This window comes from Colossoma macropomum, unplaced genomic scaffold (genome assembly GCF_904425465.1).
Source record: "Colossoma macropomum unplaced genomic scaffold, Colossoma_macropomum, whole genome shotgun sequence".
Taxonomy (NCBI): domain Eukaryota; kingdom Metazoa; phylum Chordata; class Actinopteri; order Characiformes; family Serrasalmidae; genus Colossoma; species Colossoma macropomum.
The window spans coordinates 371,859-386,381 of NW_023495386.1; the positions used below are offsets into that span (position 1 = coordinate 371,859).

The 14,523-nt window shown below is 38.0% G+C and overlaps 1 protein-coding gene across 4 annotated transcripts in view; it reads left to right on the plus strand.

Annotated features, from left to right (window-relative positions):
• LOC118801963 (myosin-7-like) overlaps positions 1–12,872 on the plus strand; it is a 46,224-nt gene extending 33,352 nt beyond the window's left edge. For all 4 annotated transcript variants that reach the window (XM_036562374.1, XM_036562376.1, XM_036562377.1 and 1 more), the window contains 13 exons: positions 957–1,083; positions 1,172–1,290; positions 3,875–4,071; positions 8,924–9,107; positions 9,318–9,483; positions 9,589–9,713; positions 9,796–10,104; positions 10,182–10,385; positions 10,460–10,756; positions 12,049–12,153; positions 12,284–12,379; positions 12,463–12,597; positions 12,750–12,872. In XM_036562374.1, coding sequence (XP_036418267.1) covers positions 957–1,083; positions 1,172–1,290; positions 3,875–4,071; positions 8,924–9,107; positions 9,318–9,483; positions 9,589–9,713; positions 9,796–10,104; positions 10,182–10,385; positions 10,460–10,756; positions 12,049–12,153; positions 12,284–12,379; positions 12,463–12,597; positions 12,750–12,770 — 2,085 coding nt within the window. In that variant the 3' untranslated portion in view covers positions 12,771–12,872. The remainder of the gene's footprint in view (positions 1–956; positions 1,084–1,171; positions 1,291–3,874; positions 4,072–8,923; positions 9,108–9,317; positions 9,484–9,588; positions 9,714–9,795; positions 10,105–10,181; positions 10,386–10,459; positions 10,757–12,048; positions 12,154–12,283; positions 12,380–12,462; positions 12,598–12,749) is intronic.
• The last annotated feature ends 1,651 nt before the right edge of the window (positions 12,873–14,523 follow it).

Below are 14,523 nucleotides of genomic sequence, written 5' to 3' on the forward strand. Positions count from 1 at the left end.
TTGAACCCTGCAAGACAACACTGACATAACTATCCCAAACATGTCAATGCAGGTGGCATATGCTGTTTTAAATTGTCATGATAGATGATGTTCAGTACTGTATCAGCGTCATGCTACCATTGCTGGTAATTGTCATTACTGGTGCCATAACATTAATAATTAGCAGTCATGACATAAAACATTGACATATTTGACAATTAACAGTAATAACAGTAATAACATAACACATATATCTAGGCATCTGTCTGACAGCTCATGACAGCATATAACATTTGCCATGACATGTTTATGGCGTGGTTATGTCACTGTTTTGCAGAAGAGTTACCAAATCATCATAGCTGTACCACGTAGGCTAACATCTGTATACGACTAGTTGTGATTTTCCCACATGCTTTGTAAATAAATACATTTGTAAATATATGCATATATTTACATATATTCATATATTATAACATATATGAATATGTGTAAAAAGCACAATATATTGCATTTGAACTGTGTCTATTTCATCCACATATACACTCTTTTAAAAAAGGTTTGAGTTATAACATAGAAGAACTACTATTTACAAAAATTGTCTACTAAAAACTATCCATTGAAAGGTTCTTTAGCAAGCTAAAAGCGGTTCTTCTGTGGCATGGTGCAAAAAATCCTTTTTGGTTATTGTAAAGAGTTAGCTTTCAGGAATTGAAAACAATGCCCTTATCAAACAGATAAACCTATTTCTTTCCGCTGAATAGAGCATACGAAAGTATATGCTAGAGAACATCTCAGGTTAGTAGTTATCCACTAAATAAAAGTTTGGGCACTGACTACGTTTGGGATAAAGTTCTTAGAAGAACAGAAAAAGAAAATATCTTTGCACTTGGACCCCTAATCAAACAAACTATATCCACATAACCCATTACCATGTCATAATCAACCCATTAACACGTCATAATATTAACTTTTGATAGACTAACCTGGAGAAGGTAAGCAGGACTCTGGAGGACCAGCTGAATGAATTTCGAAACAAGTGTGAGGAAAACCAAAGGTCTCTCAATGATTTTGCAACTCAGAAGGCAAAGCTTCAGGCTGAGAATGGTAGGCTGAGAATTCTGTGATTATTATTTTGAGTCTGTTACATTAGCATAAAACAATAAAATGTGAATATATTTGTTCAATACCACAGATGAACTTTCAAGACAGATAGAAGAAAAAGAATCCCTAATCTTTCAACTTACAAGGGGAAAACACTCCTACAGTCAACAGCTTGAAGATTTGAAAAGGCAGCTTGAAGAAGAAGTCAAGGTAAAATTTTGCATATTTCTTATTCATTTCAAGTAACTGACAGTGTTGCGGTGGTTTATTATAAACGGTATTATTAGGGGTCCAAGCACGAAGTGCTATTGTAATTGTTAGGATTCTTCTTCTTGTTCTTCTTCTTTTTCTGCACTAAAATGAATCGTGCAGACCAAACCATGAGTCATACAGACATGAAACTTGGTCAGTAGGTAGTAGTCCCTCCCGCTACTCAGGTGCTCAAGCTCAGCCCAGTCGGCCTGATGGTGGTGCCGTAGCAAAGCTTTGCACATTTAGGGCTGGCGATTCTGTACTGTATGTCATAGAAACAAAGTTCTTTTTTCAGCTGATTGGTTATGTAATGGCCCACAAAACAGCTACTTTGCCCATATCAAAAATCTCTTTAGATTTTATGGTAATTTTAAGGTAATTCACACAAATCTGTTATCAATGGAATCCTAAGAAGCTGAACTTTAATAATTATCAAAAAAATGTGGGAATTTCATCTCTGTGTATCACCCAGGCCCCACCCGAAAATGTGGGTGGAGCTCAAATTTAAAAAATCATGCATATATAGCTCTAACTCAGAAATGCTTTGACCGATTGTTATGAAACTTCATAGGCGTGTACGCTATGGCAGTCGTAGACAATCTTCAGCGTTTGGTGGAACTGCATCGCTAGGTGGCACTGTAACAAGCAAAAAAGTGTTACGCAACCAAAGGTTGTCCGGTTTACATGAAAATTGGCGCGGTGCTACAATGTGCTGTCCTGGATCAGGATTTATGACACTGATGTCATTTTTGAAAAAACGTGGCTGCCATCGGCCAATGAGATTTTAGCAGGTATTTGACAACCTTAAAATTGGCCAATCACCATGAAACTTGACCTCTAGTTATCTCTAGGTATGGACTCTCTACTACCCTTTGAAGCATGACAGGTATTGGCCACTGGGGGGACCCTGCTCATGTTTTAAAAAAACTAAAATGAGTAAAAGTCTTATACCGTACAGATTATAAACATGCAGTTTAAAATAATGCTCTAAAGTGAACCTGACAACTTTGCAAATGCAAGTCATTTACTAATTATTACCATTTTTCTACAGATACAAATTTTTTGAATATGTCCTATAGTGAACTAGTCCTACAGTTTACAACTCATCATCTCAAGTCTGGTCATAAACCAAAGATTGGAGTCTGAAAGTAAATAATTATTTTAAAAAATGTTGACGTTTTCACAAAGCATGTCTGCAACCTGTCAATAAATCCATCTGGGTGGAATTTTTACGACTCTATTATCTGTAATTCACACATACATCATCTGATTGAAACCAAAATTGGTACAAACCTATAGAATAATACTTTGAGGAAGCACGCCAATTGTGGTCTACACTGACCTCCAGGGGGGCTACAACATGTAATCATATATTAATTATGTAAAATAACTATATCTCTCACCCAATTTACATTAAAGACAATGCAAATGTTGACAAGGTACTCAAGTCTTCAGACTGAACCACTTTGCTCTTAGACATGTTTGACTAAATTGTACCAGTAATCAAACACTGTGTTTTAGATATTATCATGGCACTACTGTCATGAAAATATAAGGTATTGTCCAATTGACACCAAACTTGGTACACCTGCTCCATGCCTAACATTGAAACAAGATGCAAAGTTTAGTGGGCATATGGTAATAGGGGGTGCTCAAACAATCATTCCACATTTTGAACATGCAAATTTATCATACTATAAAAAAAAAAAAAAAAGATTTTTTGCCAAATCGATTCATTAAGTTGGCATACAACCCCATTTCCAAAAAGGAAATGGATTTGTGCAAAATGTAAATAAAAAAAAATGCAATGATGTCCAGAGCATTTAAACCCTATATTTCATTGAAAATAGTACAAAGACAACATATCAGATCTTGAAACTGAGAAATTTTATTGTTTATTGAAAAATATATGTCCAAAAATGTTCCAAAAAAGTTGGGATGAGGGCAACAAAAGGCTGGTAAAGTTGTGTAGTGCTAAAAAAACACCTGGTAGTTGATTGGCAACAGGTCAGTAACATGATTGTGAATAAAAAGAGCATCCCAGAGAGGCAGACATGCACATCTGTGAAGGCACCATTAATGCTGAGCGATATATACATGTTTTGGCAACATATGCTGCCATCCAGACAATGTCTTTTTATTATGTTAGATCAGTGTATTACGCATTGTTATTGCGTCAGTCGTGGGCTGAAGGTTAGGGAACCAGCCTTGTCGCCGGTTCGATCCCCTCAGCTGACAGTACGTGACTGAAGTGCCCTTGAGCAAGGCACCTAACCCCCAACTGCTCCCTGGGCGCTGTGGATAGGGCTGCCCACCACTCCGGGCAAGTGTGCTCACTGCCCCCTAGTGTGTATGTGTTCACTAGAGTGTATGTGGTGTTTCACTGCACGGATGGGTTAAATGCGGAAGTCTAATTCCGATGTGTTTAGACACAGTTGGCTTAAAGGTTAATTTTTTTTTCATTTTCAGTATGCTTACCTGAATATGTAAATAAACACTGATAAACAACAGTGCCTTAAACCTCTGTACTCCTTTTCCTTAGGCCAAGAATGCTCTTGCTCATGCAGTGCAATCTTGCCGGCATGATTTAGATCTTCTCAGAGAACAGTATGAGGAGGAACAAGAGGCCAAAGGAGAACTGCAGCGTAGTTTATCTAAGGCTAATGCTGAGGTGGCCCTATGGAGAACCAAGTATGAAACTGATGCCATCCAGAGGACCGAGGAACTAGAAGAAGCCAAGTAAGACTTAGAACCTAAAAGAGCTATTTTCACAGATTTAGTAAATCCAGAGAATCTTTATAATCGGATCAAAGCTTATAAATTAATAAGCTTTTGGTGTCTTAGGTCAGATACCCACAGCCATGGCTTTTTCTTACAAACAAACAAACTCTATTATGTAAAATAGAACTAGAAACAGAAAAGCACAATAAAGCATGATTGACACTAAAGTAAATAAAGAAAATAATGTGTTCATGATCACTGTATCTGTGAAATAAACTTTCAGGAGTGAACCACAAATTACTTGTTAGAATCTAACACTCAGTTAAACACTAAATAATGCTAGAAATAATGCTGGTCTGCCTGATTTCTACCACACACTGCAATGTATATTCGGCTATAGGCACACAGATATACTAGTGATACAACATTGTTTATCAGAAAGTTCTGTAGTGTTGCTTACAGTAAACAGTTCTGTATTTTTCCATAATATGTTATAGAAGTGTTTTCTTCACGTGAAATGGCTAAATTATATTTATCTTTCTGATTTCCAAGAATTGCAGAAGGTGGGCTTCTAAACATCTGTGACCTTCTTTTCTCACATTACTCACCTTGCAGTGGCAGCAGTAGTCACAGATAATGACAGCTTAGAAAATTTCATAATAAACGACTTCATTGTGTTCATATGTGTTCACATTAGTTTTTCTATACATTAAGAAAGATGTATGTCCGCGCTCCTCTGAATCACCAGTTCACGTAGTGTCCAGCTGTACCTGTATATTCTCCAAATGTGCATGGTAATTCTCTGAAAATAAATCCATTCGTTAGCATGATGAAGAGTTCAAGATGGATTGCATGAGCATAACCTCTAAAACAATGAGCCCTTCTGGAGTTATTTTGTTCACAATACACAGTCCATTATGGGCCCAGAAAATAATAAGCAAGTGCATACGTGTATAACTTCTGCCCTGTTCCACTTTTTTGTTGTTGTTTACATGATCAGCTTAAGAATAATTACGGTGAGAAACAAAACTACAGGGCAAATAACTCCTTACTCTTCATAGATTTACATAAAAGAGTAACATAGTGCCAACAGTTATTAGTGTTTCTGAGGTGAATGTGCTGTGATTGATTAAGCATTTCTGTTGTGAGAACACTACTTTTGATGTTTTGTTGGAATTAATATATTTTGAGATGTTGCTACATACTGCAGACAGAGCTCTGAGAAGTTTTGAAAAAGTAAACTTTGCACTGAAAATGCTTCTTAATTATTGAAAAAAAATGTCATCACAATAGTTTGGGAAATTCTCTCTAGTGTTAAGGTGTACTGCAGTGTGAATAGTTACTTTGGTCCAACTTTTTTACTTGACTGTATTGGAAGGCATGCAACAGTCCATCTTAAACTGTTTGTATGCTAGTATTTCCATGGATTTGTTTCCAGAGGATTAATATGCATGTTTGGAGAGATTGAGACAACACAATGTACAGGTACAGCTAGACAATGTGTGAACTGGAGATTCTCATGAATGTGGACAGACATCGTTCTTCATGTGTGTGTGTATGCGTATATATATATATATATATATATATATATATATATATATATATATATATACACACACACAAATATGATCATATAATATTATATGTTTGTATTAATGAAGTGCTAAGCTTTTAGCACTTGTGACTACTGGATGTTTAGAATATACAGCTCCTCATCTAACCAAACCTGAGCATCTTGGTGTAGGCTCAGACCACAAGGATTGCAGCTCTCCCCTCACCTTGAGCGAGCTCAGTGTTAGAGAAGGAGCTTAACCACCATACTAGCTATGTGGATGTGCTTTCAACATGGGCGTTAGACACAGATTTGTCTGAATTTGTGGTGGGATTCACTCAAGCTTACAGTGGAATCAAACAAAGTCAGTCGAACTGACACTGCTGTCCATGGTTGATGTCGCTTCATATGACCTTCCTTCAGTGCAGTGGATGCTTGTGTCACCTCTTAGGTAATGTCACCAGATGAAGTGCTGCACCCTGACCCATGTTGCCCCAGGGTGGGTTATAACGCTTTCAGATGCATGTAGGGTAGGAGTGTCCAGTCTTATCTGCAAGGCCCGGTGGGTCTACGGGTTTTCATTCTAACAAAGCAGGAGAACACATGATCAGTAATTGAAGTTCAAGACAAACTAATTAAACAAGTGGAAACAGCCCTTTACGTATAAGGTTGGACACCCCTAATATAGAGCGACATGTCGTTGGCCCTGTTGTTAGGGAATTATATTATCTTTATTTATATAGCTCTTTTCATGCCAGTGGCAACTCGAAGTGCCTTATAGACAGCAGATAAAGCTTAACAGTAATAAAAGAAATTTGTATCAGTATTGAAAGAAATGAATATTAATTTAAAATCTTATAGGACAATGACGCAAAACAAGTTAAAAAGATAAATACCAAGAGACATATAATTTTAATTAAACGCTAAGTTAAACAGACACATTTTAAAATGTTTGTTAGACGTGTGCACTGAGCTTGATGGTCTAACAAAAGGTGGAATCGAGTTCCACAGTTCAGAAGCATAATAACTGAAAGAGGCCTTTTCACGTTTTCTGTATTTTATGGAAAGTGTTTACAGAAGGCCAGTATCTCCAGATCTAAGATCTTGTGCTGGAACATAAACAGACATTCTGTGATGTTTAGAGCCTTAAAAACTATTAGGAGAATTTATCCTGAAAGACACAGGTAGCCAGGGCAGTTCTTTCAAAATGGTTATGATATGATCTTCTTTTTTTGTTTTTGTTAGTATCTGTGCTGCTGCATCTTGTATGATTTGTAGAGAATGTATTGTTTTTTAGGAAGCTCAGTAAGAAGAGCATTACAATAATCAACACTGGTTGTAACAAATGCATGAACAAGTTTCTCTGCATCGCTCTGAGATAGAACCAGCCAAACTTTAGCAATAGTTCTCAAAAGATAAAAAGCTGCTTTACTGACTGTGTTTGCATGCGGGATAAAACGTATCTCAGAGTCTAAGATTACACCCAGGTTTTGTACTTCAGGTTTGGTATACAAACTTAGTAAATTGAGCTTTTCATAAAGCATTTTCTTTACATTTTCTCGCTTATATTTAAAGAAACAAATTCAAAAAAACATTTGTATGAAAGGTTGCTACGCCTCCACCCGGCCACTTAAACAAGGACTATGCACAAAATTGTAGACTGTGGGGGTGGCTTAATTTAGAGCAAAGTATTCATCGGATCTAATCCAAATTTCTGTGAGGCATAGAGCAGCAAAATCATGATCAGTAGTAAGTTCATTTACAATGACAGCCTTAGATGTAAGAGATCTTATGTTAAGCAGTGCTAGTTTTAGACCAAAGGTGCTGTCATTGTAAATTGGTTTAACTAGTCTGATACTGATTAGGTTAGTAGAACAAACTTTTCATAGAATCACCTATAACCAAAACTCTCAACAGGCATCTCAGGGGGTGTCTCATACTAAATTGCCCTGCATTATTCGTTGCTGTGTTTTTTGAGGTGGATGGTATTATCCTGGATGAGTATATCTTTAATACACTATATGGGCAAAAAGTACTGGCACACATACACATTACACCCACAGGAGCTTTTATGACATCCCATTCTAAATCCATAGGCAATAATATGGAGTTGGTCCCCGCTTTGCAGCTATAACAGCTTCCACTTTTCTGGGAAGCTTTCCACAAGATTTCTAAGATGTTGGACAAGAGGGCCTGGCTCACAGTCTGCGTTCTACTTCATCCCAAAGGTGTTGGATGGGGTTGAGGTCAGGGCTCTGTGTGAGCCAGTCAGGTTCTTCCACTCCAAACTCACCCAGCCATGCCTTTATGAACCTTGTTGTGTACTGTCATGCTGGAACAAACCCAGACTCGTCCATCAGGCTACCAGATAGAGAAGTGTGATTCTTCACTCCACAGAATGCGTTTTCACTGCTCCAGAGTCCAGTGGCGGCATGCTTTACACCACTCCCACCTTCATGTGGCATTGTGCATTTTGATCTTAGGCTTGTGTGTAGCTGCTCAGCCATGGAAACCTATTTTGTATCGCTCCTGATACACAGTTCTTGCACATGTTGCTTAAAGAAGCAATGTGGAACGCGTTAGTGAGTGAATTAACAGAGGATAGGGGATGTGCTTCAGCACTCGCTGGCCCCACTCTGTGAGTTTGCCTGGTTTACCACTGCATGGCTAAGCTGTTGCTGCCTCTAGGTGCTTCCATTTCACAGTAATAGCACTTACAGTTGACAGGGGCAGATCTAGCAGGACAGAAATTTTACTAACTGACTTTTGGCAGATATGGCATCTTATGACACTGCCACATTTAAAGTCACTGAGCTCATCAGTATGATCTGTTGTACTGCCAGTGTTTGTCTATTGAGACTGCAAGACTATATTCTTAATTTTATCCACTTGTTAGCAATGGGTATGGCTGAAACACCTGAAATTAATAATTAGAAGGTGAGTCCCTATACTTTTGTATACATAATGTATGAGAGGTTCTCTGGGTTCTGAATGTATGGTTGCTACTCTAAGGCTGTTAGAGCACTACCTAATGTACAGTGTGATACTTTATACAGAAATACTTTGATAAATAAGAAATGCAATGTTCAAAGTGCACTTACCTGTTTTCTCTTTGGAATGCTGTAGTAGCTAAAGCATTAGACCTGTTCACAGTGGACTGATCTCTCTGTCCAGCCTCTCTAAGGACCTTTCCATGGTTGATTACAATAGCTCTAGGTTCTTGAAAAATATACCATACCACTAGTATTCATTGCTCAAATGTACAACAAATGCCTTTTATGTTTACACATTATTATGTACGTCTTCCTTTTCATACAGGAAGAAATTGGCTCAGCGTTTGCAGGATGCAGAAGAGGCTGTGGAAGCAGTCAATGCTAAATGTTCTTCTCTTGAGAAGACAAAACACAGGCTTCAGAATGAGATTGAAGATCTCATGGTGGATATGGAGCGATCCAATGCAGCTGCTGCAGCCTTGGACAAAAAACAAAGAAACTTTGATAAGGTAATGCCAATAAATTATGTCATTAATTGCTGCCATTACTAATATAGACTCAATTTTCAGAAATATTGTAGGGTTAATATCATCTTAACTGTTAGAGTATTAAGATTGATACTGTATCTACCATCTTATAGTGATCTATGTGGTCTAATACACGTCATGTCCATTATCTGAAATCTGTTATCTAAAATTAATTGGGCAACGTTTTATTAGGTCCTTGCTGATTGGAAGCAGAAATATGAGGAGTCTCAATGTGAGCTAGAAAGTTCCCAGAAGGAAGCCAGATCCATGAGCACTGAACTTTTCAAGCTGAAGAACTCTTATGAGGAATCTTTGGATCATTTGGAGACCCTTAAAAGAGAGAACAAGATTCTCCAAGGTGTAATATCTACATTACTTATTATATGTTCCTTATATCTACATTAATATGACATATATGTTATGTAATATTGTATGTTCTTCATCGTCTCAATTTTTTTCTTAGAGGAAATAACCGATTTAACCGAGCAACTTGGTGAAGGTGGGAAGACAGTTCATGAACTAGAGAAGGTCAGAAAACAGCTGGAGCAAGAAAAATCTGAAATCCAAGCTGCCCTCGAGGAGGCAGAGGTAAGAGAACGAGACAGCATTCAAGAATAGATTAGAAAGCAGCCACATTATGACAACTGAAAGCCTATTCTTTTACTGGCAGGGCTCTTTAGAGCATGAAGAGAGTAAAATCCTAAGAGCCCAGCTGGAATTTAACCAGATAAAGGCTGATCTTGAACGTAAGCTGACTGAAAAGGATGAGGAAATGGAACAGTCAAAAAGAAACTTAATGAGGACCATTGACACCCTGCAAACATCTTTGGAGGCAGAGACTCGTAACAGGAACGAGGCTCTCAGAGTAAAGAAGAAGATGGAAGGAGATCTGAATGAGATGGAGATTCAGCTAAGTCAAGCCAACAGACAAGCTGCAGAGGCCCAAAAACAACTGAAGAGCCTCCATTCTAATCTTAAGGTAACAAAGATCAAATTTGTAAATATAGGTAAATGCGTATTATAACAAGCACATAACAACAAACCTCCCTTAATTAGGATTGCCAAATTCAGCTGGATGACTCTCTACGTGCCAGTGATGATCTGAAGGAGAATGTTGCCATTGTAGAGAGACGTAATGTTCTGCTGCAGGCAGAACTTGAGGAGCTCAGAAATGTACTAGAGCAAACTGAGAGAGGACGAAAACTTGCTGAACAAGAACTCCTTGATGTCAGCGAGAGAGTGCAGCTTCTGCATTCCCAGGTGATGTATGTTTTTTTTGTTTGTTCTCTTCAATAAAGGAATATCAGCCATATTGATGACCCTTCAACTTACAGAATACAGGCCTACTGAACCAAAAGAAGAAACTAGAAGCTGATATATCCCAACTTCAGACTGAAGTGGAAGAGGCAATACAGGAGTGCAGAAATGCTGAAGAAAAAGCAAAAAAGGCCATCACTGATGCTGCCATGATGGCAGAGGAACTTAAGAAGGAGCAGGATACCAGTGCCCACTTGGAGCGCATGAAGAAGAACATGGAGCAAACGATCAAGGACCTGCAGCACCGTTTGGATGAAGCAGAACAAATTGCCATGAAGGGGGGCAAGAAACAAGTGCAGAAGCTGGAGGCCAGGGTGAGTATATTAATCATCTACATTGGAGTTGAAGTAAGAAAAGTGTTAAGCTTTAGGGGGAAAAGTTCTTTTTGTAAGTAATGTTAACAGCAGTTTTCCTTTATCTGTTCAATACACAAATACAAAGATACTATACTGATCAGCAAATTTGTAGTCAACATTGTAACCATAAAACACACTCCGATGTTGCACTTGAACAGTAAACAAATTGTTTTCAAATGGAAAGCATTTCAAATTATGTGTGAGTTTACCAGATGTGACGTGATATACACAATATTGGCAAACTTGGCAGTAAATTTGTGCTTATTGTAAGAGATGCCCACAACACATCAAAGGCACGCAGTTTATCCTGCGTTTTGTACTTTGCTATTGAAAAAACACAAATATGTATATTTGCAACATTGCAGGTGCTTTTTTTCACATTTACTGCCAGGTTTACCAGATGTGGTGTACACAAAAGTGCTGCATACAACTTAAAACACTTCCCAAAATACCTGTGAATTCCATTGTCATACATAACATCAATTCATGACTCTACTGGTCCGCATTGGAAGATGTTTCATATCCTTTACTCAGTGCCATCTAGCTTGCCATTACTATTGGTATCCCTTTCAGCAGTAATGTGTGATACAGAAATTTCTGAGTGAATCAGTGACTACAGTCTGAAGAAGGCAGTTTGTTTAGCCCAGACTTGCTTACACAATGACCTTTCCATAATTTTAGAGTTTACTTGAACATTAAGACACTTCTACTAAAATGCAGTGTTTATAAATTTGGGGAAACTGATTTAATCGTAACCACCTGAACATGCTGATGAATTCCAATCTATAACAAATAGAAAATGGATTTACAATATTATTAATAATTTTTTTTTTAATTGATGAAAAATGTATAATGCATTCCTTAAATTTTATGTATGCCTTACAAGCTTTAAATGTGATAAAGCTAAAAATGTTATAAGTAGTTAACTCAGTGTGGGAATATAAATGTACATCAACGTTACTTCGGCACTAACGTGGCATTGCAAATCCCATAGAGGAAATTAGCAGTATTGTAGCATGGTAATTGGATAACAGTAACTATGTACTCAGTGTGATATTAGAGGGGGGCTTGGGGGAGAGGCTTGACAAGTTCTTGGGTTGCTACAATGTAATTTATAAGGTGAGAGGTGGTGTTTAATTTCATGAGAGCTGAATGAGACATGAATGATTGAAGTTGAACTATATTCTCTGAATTCTCTATACAGAAGTTTAATGTTCTGTGCAAGCATAATTTCATCTAATTTCGGTCAGGTAAGAGAGCTGGAGAGTGAACTTGAAGCAGAGCAGAAGAGAAGTGGTGAATCTGTGAAGGGAATTCGCAAATATGAACGTCGCATTAAAGAGCTTTCCTACCAGGTTTGACTATAATCTGTTACACTGTTAAAATCTATTAAATAACAGACTTTTTTCTTAAAAGGCTACCAATAGACTAGAGTAATATAAACATACTGATATCCTTTTTATTTTTGAATTATTTGACATATAGACTGAAGAGGACCAAAAGAACATAGCCCGTCTTCAAGATTTAGTGGACAAGCTGCAACTTAAAGTTAAGGCCTACAAGAGATCTGCTGAAGATGCTGTAAGTACTCTCAATCAAACGCAATTTTACCTTACAATGGTGCCTTTTGCTATAGTAAGTGTATTGTGAACCTTGTATCCTAGGAGGAACAGGCAAATGTTCATCTTGGAAAGTTCCGCAAATTGCAGCATGAGCTAGATGAAGCTGTGGAGAGGGCTGACATTGCTGAGTCCCAGGTCAACAAAATGCGTGCAAAGAGTCGTGAGCCAGGCTCAAAGGTATGTTTGTGGTATTTTTAGTCCAGTTTTCTCCATATTTTTATTGACATATTTGACTGACAAATTACCCTATAGACAGAATTTATGTAATTATATTAATATTTTGTAATTAGCAACTGAATGGATCTATCCTCAATATTCTGTTTATACAGAAAGGGTTTGATGAAGAGTGAAGCTGTGGACCATCTCTGAAATCACTTGTATTGGCAGCCTTTAGCAGTAATTCATCTGTACTGTCCTGCCTCACAAAATAAAGTCATCACACAATGCAGTCAGTCTGTTGTGCTGTGTGTTTTTTGGACTTGGGAATTTGAAGCTCTGTGATCCTTATTTGGTGTACCTGATGAGCATGAACTCAACGTGGAAGCTTAAACTGGGAACTGACGCAGCAACATAAAGCAAAAAATAATAATAAAGGGAATTGAGTTAGGAGCATTCTCTTATGATCTGGGTCAGCAGTTGAATCTTTCTACCAAGTTTTAAAAATCCAGCTTTAAAATTTAAGTGTCAAAATCCATGTGTTTCCACTGAATAATGAAGGAATAAATGAAAGGGAAACATGATAAACAAAGGAAAAAGGTTAAGTAAATAAGGGCTGTCCAAAAAAATGCAGTCATTCGCTTTGGATCTTAATTTGAATATATTTTACCGGTTTTGGACGCTCTAAAATTAAAATTAGACAAGTATCAACATGTATGTTTTCCTGTGGCTGGCTGATTCAAGCTTGAAAATGTAAGAAATATCAAAATTGTAGGGTGATAGATGGAGGGATGAAAGAAAAGATAGCAGGTTTAGATGAATGCTGTCAGTATAAAATGCAGTCATATGCTCTATGTCAAGGAAAAAAATACCAGATATAGTGGTTGTAGTTCAAAAATGTAATGAGTAATGAAATCCATTGGAATATCAAAGGAGTATCAAAGTCACTGGGTTTATGTAAGAGAAATAGTCCCCAACCCCTGACCTGCACATTTCTGTACTCCACCTAATCCTAACCCCAACTGTGTCAGGTCAAAGTTAGCGCTTTTTACAACAGGCGTTGTAGCAGCTTTGTAAAGCAGCTTTACAGAAAAAACAGGTCCAAGCCCCCATGAGCGAGCCAATGGTGGCATTGGCAAGGAAAAACACCTTAACAGTAAGAAACCTTGAGAGGAACCAAGACTCTAAAGAGGAACCCATCCTCCTCTGGTAGACACCGGCTGACATAATAATAAAAAAAGGAATATGAACAAAGAAAAGGTTTTAATGTTAGTATAAAATATTTAAATACAGAAAAGAAGGAAAAAGCAGGTGAAGCAATGGCTATGATTAGAGAGTCTGTGCAGCAGCAGCATTATCAGGAGGGCCAATTCATGCAGGTAAGGTACAAACTGGTCCAGGAGACGAGCAGTGGGCACCCGATCAAGGCAGATGAAGCAACAGCATCAGACCGCACAGGATGGGCAGGTGTGCAGCTCAGCAAAGTAAACACAGAGTTCCGTTAAGGGAGACTGCATACAGTGCAGCAGAGACTTTAGGGCTCCCTGAGACGTCCAGCGGCCCTCCGCTGTCAACAAACTTGAGTAAATCTGTGAGAGCAGCAGGACGACAGCACCAACACCCCCAGTTTACCATAATACTCTCTGTCCATAAACCCCCAAAATCTGCACTTTTTATCTAATGGGAATAACTAATTACCAAAGGCTTGACCAAACAAGTAGGTTTTAGCCTAGACCTAAAAGACTGTGTCTGAGTCCCGAACACTGACTGAAAGATTATTCCAAAGCTGGGGGGCTTTGTATAAAATACTCTGGCTGCAGCATTCTGGACTAACTGAAGATTGCTAAGGTTTTGCTGGAGCATCCAGATAGCAGGGCACTCCTTGTGGTAATAAATGCTTTTCTGCATCCTGTAGAGACTATTCTATTCTGTCATGACTGAAAAGTC